This window comes from Silene latifolia, chromosome 2 (assembly GCF_048544455.1).
Source record: "Silene latifolia isolate original U9 population chromosome 2, ASM4854445v1, whole genome shotgun sequence".
Lineage (NCBI taxonomy): Eukaryota > Viridiplantae > Streptophyta > Magnoliopsida > Caryophyllales > Caryophyllaceae > Silene > Silene latifolia.
This window is the reverse complement of record NC_133527.1, coordinates 71,232,471-71,243,707: the sequence shown is the minus strand read 5'-3', so window position 1 is coordinate 71,243,707 and position 11,237 is coordinate 71,232,471. Positions and strand designations below refer to the sequence as shown.

Below are 11,237 nucleotides of genomic sequence, written 5' to 3'. Positions count from 1 at the left end.
AAGAAAGTTGAACGGTCATTAGGGATGTGGGATTGTTTGTGTTTAAGGCGAGTGAGAATTGAATTGTGCTAAGAAAGTTGTACGGTCATTAGGAATGTCGTAACTCTAAGCATTAATGAGAGTTGCATGTGAGTGTAGGAAGGATATATCATAAAATTGAAGGTATATGACTTGAGTTTTGAATTGAAGTGTAGGATCCGTACGTGTCGTAAAAGGTTGAATTCTGATTTGAAAGGGAACGTAATTGTTGGTTATCATCCTGGTGTTTACCCATTATCTCTTCTCTTTCATTATCCCATAATCCTCATCAAACCTATATTTTCATGATTGTGATCTAACACCTAACTTGACATTTGTTTTTGATGATAAACTAGGTGGGAGAATGGGTTCCGATGATGAAGTTGACATTGAAACAATGAACAAGATAGAAGCAAAAGATTTAGGGATGATGGTAGCAAAATTGTGTAACAAATTTCACATATTTTGGTTAGATGTTCAATTAGTTTGTACGGTAGCTATAACATATGAACTACAATTATTTTATGTAATTCAAACTTCATTTCCAATCTTGGATCGATTACATCACAAAAAATGACCATCAGGTATTAGGGCATGTCCACTTCTATCAATTATTGATGTTGAATGCCAAATTTTAAGCTTTTCCATACCATTTAAAATTCTTGAGCGCTCTTTTCTTTTAACCCAATTACATCGAAGAACCTCGGTTCTATAATGGATAGGCTACATTCTTAATAAACGTGGATCAAACTTTTCACTGACAAACATCAGTATTCCATAGGTCGAAATAAATTTTAGAATGATTATAGCTCCAAAAATGTGTTTCCTCTTATTAGGGATTGTCCTAGAAAAAAGGGTCTCAAATGCACGAGTTTCTTGTAGTGACTTATGTGAGCTCGTTGCGCTCAAAGAATAAAACTACGATGATAGAAATATCTTGGGTACGGTACGCGTACAACAAGTATTTAATAAATGTTTCTTGATTGTATCTCCGATTCACCGCCTCGGGAAACGGAGATGGTAACATCTCCCAATTACCTTGGCCGGGTAAGAAGGAGGTGTTACAGCTTTGCAGGCTATGGTGGCTATGATAGCTATGGTAGAGGTTGGAGCATTTATGGTTATCTTCCTAACTACCAAGATAGCGGTAGTTCTTTTGATGGTGCGTCGGGATCCGGAGATTAAGCACCTAGAGATGAGTCGGGCTACGGTTGATGGCCCTTTTCTTGAAGATGATGATGTGGATGAAAGACCCTATGTACATACTAGCTTGCGGGAGGCTAGTTAGCTTTCCTTACTTTGGATTTAGTTGATAGCTCCCTTTTCCCATTAAACATATTGTTGCCTTGCTGGATTATGTGCTGAAAACCGTTTCTACGGTTTGATGGTTGTTTCTTGTATGCAAATTGAGGACAATGTGATGTTTAGTTTGTGTGTGGGGGGGGGGGGGGGGATTTGCATTTACTTAGAGCATGTACTTTAGTTTTGCATGTAGAATAGTTTAAAAAAAATCAAAAATTTGAAAAATTGCTTTTCATGAAACTTTATGATGCTTACCCCACTTGTGCTTACTATTTTCTCTCCTTGCTTATCCCAATTGTAGCTTTATAGCTATTGAATCCTACTTATCGACGGGATTTTGCATACATGCGGATGTCGTGACATAGTGGGTGGGGGATGGAATTTGGACCTAGTAGGCTTGATCTTGACTTTGGCAACCTACAAAAATTGAAAGGTAGAGCCTCTTTAGACCGGTGCATCTATAACCGATCTCACTTAGGTGTGTGTAGGTCTCCTTGTGGTGTGCGCTACATCAAAACGCACAAGTATGGTCTTTATTCCACTTCTTATGAGTATTACATTCATGATTTGCTAAGCATTTGAAGCCATTCACTTTGACTTTGTTGCCCATTCTCACCCCTTATACACATTGACTCATATCTAGCTACATTCAAAACTTGCCTACTTGTTGAGTTAGTAGCTTTATCATTGGTGGTTAGGTGCTCATTTGGGATATTGTTCATTTTCTGTCATTGTGAGCTTGGTTAGGCAGAATTACTGATTTCCGTTAGTTCTTGAAATTGAAAAGAAAGTGAGTTGTTGAAAAAGAAGAAATGATGTGAAAAGAAAAAGAATTGAAAGACAAAAGAAGAGAAAATGAAAGATGGAAAAGAAGTGAAAATTTGAGAAATGAAAAAAGAAAGAAGCATGAAATTGAATTTGTTGAAAAGAAAAGAGAGGAAGAGGTTTTGTGAAGTAGCTTTTGTGTTTTTTATCTTTATTTTTGGGAAGTTTACACGTGATTTGTCATGAGAAGAAGTCAATCTGCTGCTTTTGACTTCATGCCTCCTATGTTGGGTGGGTTTGGGATTTGGATTGAGCATCCATGCACTTCTTGGTTAGTTGATAGCTTGACTTAGCTCCTCTTTCCATGATTCATTTGTTCCCCCTTCTTACCCATTACCCTTAACCTTCTCTTTACCTTTGGCTTCTTTATATGCTTGCATTTGATTGTTTTGACTTGTGGTCTTCGAATGACTACCATAATAGATTGCGGGCGCATTTTCATGAGTCAGAGTTAGGAGAGTGTCATTCATACAAATCTCCTTTTACATATGAATGTGTGCTTGAGTGAACCGCAAGAGTCCAATGTCAAAAGATCATGCAAGAGCCGAAAAGTTTAGATGAAGTCTTTCATGCTACGCCGCCATGTCTTGGTTTGTGTACTTGCTTGGGGACAAGCAAGGGCTTAGGTTGGGGGAGTTTGATGTGTTGTATTTATATATGATTTCCATCCCTCTTTTAGCTCGATTTTACATGACATTTGCACTTTATAAAGTGATTTTATGAGCTAATTCTGTGTTCTAGGTGCTTAATGTTTTATCGTATCTTTGTAGGAAATGGAGCATTTGACGGTTTTTTCCTATCAATTTGGCATTCACCAAGTATCACGAGGCTATTCGAGACGAGCCTTGACCATGGAAGGGCGTTTTGGGAAGATTCATGCAACCCGAGGAAGAAAGAGTGAAGTTTGGTTGCATCTTGAATGAAGAGATGAAGCCTAAAGGGAGTTCTAGTGAAGAAAGGAGGATTTCATGCGACTCCAAGCCTTGACCCCTACCCCTTGGGGTCAACGTACTAGGCATTTGAAATGAATTAAGCTCCAAAATAGCTACGACCCCTATCGGGGTTGATGATTCCGGCCTCATGGGGTGGCTTAAGCTTGTGTTAGAATAACGAATTTGGCGAAGAAGGGCAAGATCACTACGACCCCGATCGGGGTGAGTGACCCCGGGTGCCCGGGGTGGCCTATCTCAACGTCAAAACGCTTCGTCTCCTCCTCTTTATTCTATATAATGCTAGGTTTTCCATCATTGTAATCAGCCAATAATTTACATTCCAATTTTTACATAAAAACTCTAGTTCAATAATTTAGTTTATAATCATTTCCATCAATCGTTCAAGTTATTTCAAGTTGATTTCCGGGTTTATTTTGCTCTTATTCTTCAAGTTCTTATTCTTGTTCCCCTTTAAGTTGGTAACCCTTATTTCCCTAGTTTATTTTCATCTTATTTTCCATTTCATATATTGTTAATCATGTTCATGTTTATTCATTTTATTGCTATTAGTTTACTCGTAATTATGTATGAGTAGTTTCTTGATCTAGGGGAGGGGAAGTCATGTTTGATTAGTTATTTACACATGTTGAATTAGAGAACTATTTTTTCAATTTGGTGTTTATAATTCATGCTTGTTCTTATTGTTAGCCTTTGATTCTTGATCACAATCTTTGGTTAAATTGTTATTCTTTTCCTAAGAGCGAAAGTCGGGATTAGAATTAGACAAAGCATGTTATAATAGATCGATCTAATTTGTGCGAGAGTTCGTTAGTAATCTTCATGTGTGACCCAATTCCCCCTAGATCCTTATTCATATTTGTTTACAACCTTATTTTTCATCATTGTTTTTACTTTAATGAAACCAAACCAAAACCGTGACCGACCTTGATAGAATTCTACTCATAGCTTGTCATTTTGCATCCACCGTCTCCCTGAGATCGACCCCTACTTCCCTAACTACATTCATTTGTTTGTTATCTAAGCCTAGGATAATTATCTTTGTTAGGTGCGCGATATGCCTTCACCTTGCCAAAAACCCACCAACCCAAAACTCTTAACACCATTAACCACCATAAAAAAAACACATTGTCCTACCACCCTTAAAAGTTTAAGATTTATTGTTTTTTAGTGTGGGGGGAGGGATATTCGGTGGCAAGGGACAGTTTTCTTGGGTAGAAGGTGATGGTTAGGGTTTGGGTTCCATGAGATATGAGGTGACACCGAGAGGGATTTTCAGGAAGACATTTGGGGCTTCAACGTCAGCGAGAGGGCACTTGGGTGGCAGCCGATTACGGTGGTGGTGACGGCGAGGAATGAGGTGAGTGGTGGTGGTGGTGGTGGATGTGGGGGAGGATGTGTGTGTCAGTGAGTTAATGGGGGTAGAAATGGGTCAAGTGTGGTGGGCAAAAAACTCAAAAGGTTGGTGATGGGTAATTAGGGTAAACTAGTCATTTCGTGAGATTTGGTATTGAGTATCAAAGAAATGTATATTTTTTATATAAGTTTTGAAAGAAAATTATTCTAGGTATAAAATTTGAAAATGTGTGTTATGTTAGATATAAGTTATCCATTTACCCTAATAAATATTTTTATAAAATAAGAACAAGATATTATCTTATCACACATGTTCGAGCCGCTCGTGAGCTTGTCGAGCCGAGCCACTGTTAGCTCAGCTTGACTCGTTAAGTTATTGAGCCGAACCCGAGCTCGGTGACCGAGTCTTCCTCGAGTTGCTCGCAAGCTGTCTAGTCTCATTATCACTCACCCCTACTTGGATCTAATCCATATAATCCATTGCTACAAACAATTGTACGAGTATATTTTTTTATTTAAAAAAGCATGAAAAGTACGAGTAAGCGAAATCTCGTCGATGGACGTGTTATATCGTGTTATTAAGCCTCAATAGCATAAGAACATGAGACTCTAATACCATGATAAATTCTTGTAGAAGAGGGAGTGTCATATCGTTTGTATTATTGATAATCCGATGATCCCTACAAATACAACATACTTGGTATTTATAGACTCATATATAAACCTAGTTTTAGAACCTTCTCAATTATTCGACCTTCAATTATTCCTTAATATCTTCCTTTATTCTATATGATATATTGCAATATATCATATTTCCTAATTAGTTGATGTGATATCTCAACCTATACCATATTTCCTACCACAAAACTAATCAAGACTTGTCGCAAAAATGATTTTCAAGGGTGCACTGCGCAAGTCACAATGATCCTAAAATGAAATTAAACACAAATGGCGATGGTCCAGTAAACGGAGTAATAATTACACACGCTACAAATAATTGCAATGAAGAAACGTGTGTACCAAAACCGCTAATTTCACCCATTTCCAGACTGTTACCCAGTACATGTAGATCTCTATCTAGAGAACATTCCCTTGGAACATTCTCTCTTGAATTTGTCATGTACGACGAAAATGTTTCATCAATTTTCAACCTTGGCAACCTTTCTCTGCTCGATTTGGCCAGTCACGGGGCATTGCATCTCCGTCCAACTTATCGGAACCATTTTCTCACCTGTAAGACACAAGTTACGGATTAATAATTTCTGGCTTCACAAGTTGCAACATGACTATCATCCAGTTTTAAGTTCGTGTAAACAATATGTCTTCAGATAAGTTAACTCCGCACGTAACTTTGGTTGCATGTCAACACACTACTGAAACACTTTCAGAAAATTGTCAGACACAACATTTCATCAAAGAAGCCATGTGCGACAGGCATATGCATCCAACACTTATAGCCAAGTCTGAGTGTAATAGGACTTGGGCAAGCTACAATATATGTCTACTTCCTCCATTGACTAGAGTTCATATATACAGTGTACATTACTTCCCCCATTGACTGAGTTCATAAATCAATTTTTGAGTTTGACTCACTACATTCCACTTTCATGTAAGAAACAACCCGTCAAACACTTCCACACGAGGGTAGGCCATAATCTTTCCATATTTTTCATTTCCTATTGAGTTTGGTCCAAACGCATATGTAGTGAACTCAAGAGAATGACCGGTGTGCACGTGCATGGATCAACAAAGCCTTCCTAAGAAATAGCATAAAGATTGCAATATGCATACATATGCACAAGGAATTTTAAACAAATTGAGAACATGAGCTCCATCTGAAGTTCATAGGACCGAAACCCAACACTGCATACAGAAATAGCAACTATGGCTGCAAGAAATCAAGACTAGGCTAGTACAGAGAAAAGTAAATCCAGAGGCAGGAAAAACCGGAAAAAAAAAAACATCATCCGAAAAGATAGCACACAGCCTGATTCACTCACCCGCGGAACTTTCTGCAGATACAACGCCCAATTCATTCTTTGTTGTTGACAAGTAGTAAGCCCTTGCATCTCCAAGGGAACGCTAGGCAATGCGTTAAGGATACACCTGTGCTCAAACGAGAATGTACGAAATAGGTGATATATGCGCCTATTATCAAAAATAATTCACCACTAATATCCGCAAGGTACAACAAAGTCATTCGCCCATCAATTTCAGGCTTGCTCAAGGGAATCTACCAGAAACGACTACACTGTACCGCGCAGGCTAGGAGGTTAATGTTTGAACTTTAAGTTAACATACTTTAAGGGATAAGTTCTTGTCGTTATCAGTGTTAATACGATATCCAAGCTAAAAGAGAAATCAAAAAAATCTTGCTATAAGTAGAAACAAATAACAAGCAAAACAGAAAGGATACAACCATTGCTTTGACAATATCACCCGCTCGGAATGAAGCGTACATATCAACTTTATCAATCTCGGTTTCTCTTACATTCTGCTGCCTGCCAGGGTACAAGGGTCATTGTAAGTTTGTAACTCCCCATAGTCAAGTACTCAGTTGTTGCACCAAGTACATATAGCATATACAAACCATAAAATCTAAAACTATTACACCTAAGGCATTGAACACACCCACCCCCCCCCCCCCCCACCCACCCACAGAAAGAGATGAGAGAGGAAAAAAACAACATGATTGCGTCATTCGCCACCAGTGTGTTTGAAGCGAAAAAAGGAAAAAAGTTAACAGGTGTAAGTATCCTTTTAAGAATCATAAATACTACACAGAGCTTGTAATTTCCTTATCAAATCCAAGTATTCAAGCGCTAGTGATTTTTAGAAACTGCTCCATTGGTTATAAATACATTATTGGTCTTTTAAGAGGATCTTAGCATATACTAATGTTAAATACCATAACCCCATTCTTCGAAAGAGAGTAAAATAATAACCTAATAACCTCATGAAAGACAAAAGTCAAATCCTGAGGTCTTTATAGTTGATACTAACAATTCGAAGAAAGAAGTGAAGTTACACAACCGGCCATCTACCCTTTCTTCAAAAGAGAGTAAGATAATAAACTAATAACCTCATGAAGAAAAGTCAAATCCCGAGGTCTTTATAGATGATATCTAACAATTCGAAGAAAGAAGGGAAGTTACAGAACCGGACATCAATAGAGTTAGCTGACAATTTGTTAAATGTGAAAAATCATCTTCCACCTAGTTATTGGGTAGCAAACCACAGAATACAGATTGTAGCACTCCGATTGAGTAAAATTAGGATGTCTCTTGCGAGGAGAGAACTATATCCAGGTGAAGAGGCAGAGAGTGCAGATCAGTCGTGTATAGTTTTCCGTTAATTTATCTAAACTTGGCCAAATTCAACACTCAATGTCTTAAACCATTCTGGTGAGCAAAGAATGTAGTTTCCAAATTTAAATCATAAACCAAGCATGGAAGTGGGGAGAATATTAACACCTAGTAAATGCAGATGCTGTAAGAAAGTAGCTTCACGCATTTTCGGTACCTTATGATGCCTGTAAATTTCTCTTTAATAGCTTTTTCACCAACACACAAAATATCAGCTGAAGCCATCTTAGGTGTCACCTTTTTAACCTGCCAAAAATGCCATACCTAGTTCCAATTCAATCTTACCATGGAATACAAAGCAAGCAAAACTAACTATGAATCCATCAAATTAGGTAAAACATAATTCTCCCCTAAGCGGAAAAACAAAACGGAATTTCAAACATACAAAGCATCAACGAAACTAAAAGAAGATTTGTTCTGTATCAAAACTCGTTGAAAACAACCTTATCATTCAAGAAACTCAGCAGCAGACAGCTTTTATATAGAAACTTACACGACAAAGGACTATACAGTCAGGTTCAGGGACCGCACCATGCGCTTTGTGACCAGTTACCTCAGCAATGAGCCTCTATAAGAATCATCATGAACTAGTTAGTGTGAGAACAATCATATCAAACATATGCCAGTGGCCATCTTAAGCATCAGCAAATTCAGTATCACTATATCATCTCAGCCAATTTGTTTAGCAGAAGAACATATTATGGAGGCACGTTCAGGTATCTAATAATTACAATATCACAAGGAGCTAAGGACCATCTTCCTATCACCAGTCACCACACTGTATGTCATTAGACTAATTTACTTCATTCAACATCAATGCAAATGCCATTCTACATCATAAATTAAATCTAAGGGCATTAGCAATAGATGAACCTTCAATAGGCTTGTTCTCATGCTACATAAGATAATATACACACTCATTTATTTACAAACCTCATAGCAACAATAGATAAACCTCTTCAAGGTTCATAACATGGCCCACTATACTATTTCTTCTCTCACATTCTCTCTCCACAAACCTGTATAATATATTGTAACCCCTCTCATCCATGAACCTCAACACTCATGCCCAACAATAGAGGGGTTTGTAGAAAAACCTCTAAAATAATTGACACATCATCCTACAAACCTTTTGACAAACCTCTATTGTTAATGCCCTAAGACACCCACAGAAAGAGAATTTCCTAAAAAAAACAGGATCTGAAAAAATGCCCCTTCATCGAGTTGTTCCTACATAAGATAGCTCTAATCATTTTGTATGACAGGATGATGAATAATAAAAGCATCACTAGTTCACTACAAAATCAACTAGAGCCAACCAACAACCAAAATCCACTCATCATCCACTTGTGAACTCCTAAATCTGACAATATGCCCCTATATCATGTTATTCCCATGTAAAATAGCTCTAATAATTTTGTATGACAAGAGGAATGAATAATTTGAGAGTGCCCATTTTTTCCCAATTTGAAATGATACAAAAATTTCATTACAAATTTGAATGAAAATGCAAATTAGTTTAAATTAAATTGAAGGGTGCCTATTTTTTCCCAATGGCAAGGCTGATCAACACATTAAGCATGAACAAGCTTCATAGACATAGTGCATGTGTAGCCTCCGCTACGCCCACGACAACAAGCAATTCCGAGGGTTGCATGATCCGTGTCATACATTAGACTCGATCTTCAAATAACCTGGTCGTTCTCATGTGATAATTCTGCTTGAAAATCTATTTTCATCACATAAATTCTATTTTCATATTTCGTTGCAAAATAACTCCTTTCATCACAAAACTTCTATATTCTCATTTCTTCCTTGCAAGGAATGGGCTAGAATTTCTTTAGCTACGAAACTAGCTCAATGTAATAATACTTGATCGGTTGCTTGACACTATTCCGATTACCTCTATATGATTAGCAAAACAGAGGTAAAATGAGGGAAGGTGGAGAGTTTTCTCTCCAAACATATCCTTTGTGAAAGATTTTAATTTGCCAAGTCAAGAAACCATCTCAAGTTTAAGCTGATTGTTGGAGTCCCATGATCGGTTTTACTCCACCTTCAAGTCAAGAAACCATCTCAAGCTTAAGCTGAATCTAACACTTCACTTTGTTATCCGAACAAAGGAAAACATCTTTCCTCCCTTTCCTTCCCATCGCTTTAGAATATCTACCTCTAACTGGTCTAATTTATCACTATCATAAAACAACTCAAATGATTGATCAACTGAAAAGATAAAAGCAAACCTTATCGGAATCAGAAGGAGACCGGAGAGAAAGCGATCCGGTAAGAGCAGCGTAGACCAATTTAACACCACCGGCATCAGTAGAAACATATGTCCCTTTACCCGAACTTAATTCCGACGCTTTTCCGATCACGTCTCCCGGCGTCACTACTTTACTGCATTCCCAAAAAAAGTGAACTTAAGAACAACAAAAGAAGCATAAAAAGGGAGAAATGAAGAAAATTACCAAGTCTCGTCATCCACAGCTTTCATGCTTCAAATTCGTGATCAATTTTCTAGGGTTTTGGAGGAAATGGACGGAGGAGACTGGAGAGTGTGTCTGTTTGTGTGAGCGCCAATTAAAATTAGGGTTTTGGAGTGTATTTTGCTGCGATTTGGGCGCGCCAAGTTTCTTAATTTGTGGAAGATAGAGGAGGGTTGCTCAATTTGGATCTCATTAAATCGGTTTGGGTCCTTATAAATTTACCGTACTAGGTGTTGGACCGCGCGTTATGTTGTGGCTAGGGTGTTAATGAGACGAGACAGCTCGCGAGTAACTCGAGCTCGGCTCGGTTAAAGCTCGGCTTGCGCTCGGGATCGACTCGAGAGCTTAACGAGTCAAGCCGAGCTAACGTTGGCTCGGCTCGAAAAGCTCGTGAGCGGATCGATCTTGTGTAATTAGATAAATATTACTCATTTTATAAAAAAAATATTTTGTCATGATTATATATTTATATCACACATATAAAAAACGTCTCATTGATTTTCCAATATTTGTACATATAAAGTCTTCAAGCCTTGTTGAAAATATCGTAAAAAAACAAACGAAAATTCACAATTATATAGAGGCTTGAGTTGAGCTCGAGTTTGGCTCGAGCTCGCGTTAAAGCTCGCAAGCTTGATCACGAGCACAATTGTTTCAAGCTCGGGTAAGCTTGAGATCGGCTCGAGCTCGATTTTTACTTTATGAGCACAAGCTGAGCAAGGCCAAGCTCGGGCTCGGCTCGCCTCGTTAACACCCCTAGTTGTGACTCTGCATTTTCGGAAAATTGTTGAGTCATTTTAATTGTTGGGGAAGCATATGTATCTTGTTTGTTTGGGTCCTTTAAGTTGACATGTGTAATGTGGAGTGTTAAAAAGAAGTCATGAAAGTATCAAACCATTGCACATTATTCACTAGTTTAAGACCTACGCAGTCAT

At 38.0% G+C, this 11,237-nt stretch overlaps 1 protein-coding gene across 2 annotated transcripts; it reads right to left on the bottom strand.

The window, feature by feature from the left end:
- Nucleotides 1-5,344: 5,344 nt before the first annotated feature.
- LOC141642800 (uncharacterized) lies at nt 5,345-10,487 on the bottom strand. 2 transcript variants are annotated; one of them, XM_074451743.1, is made up of 7 exons: nt 10,285-10,487; nt 10,060-10,213; nt 8,310-8,384; nt 7,974-8,062; nt 6,868-6,952; nt 6,452-6,533; nt 5,345-5,682 (listed from the first exon to the last, which is right to left on the bottom strand). In XM_074451743.1, the coding sequence occupies exons 1-7, from the start codon at nt 10,308-10,310 to the stop codon at nt 5,591-5,593; spliced, it is 603 nt and encodes a 200-aa protein (XP_074307844.1). In that variant the 5' UTR covers nt 10,311-10,487; the 3' UTR covers nt 5,345-5,590. The 2 variants fall into 2 exon arrangements, with proteins under 2 accessions (XP_074307844.1, XP_074307842.1); XM_074451741.1 differs by having other exon boundaries at nt 7,974-8,080; nt 10,285-10,483.
- Nucleotides 10,488-11,237: the final 750 nt, after the last annotated feature.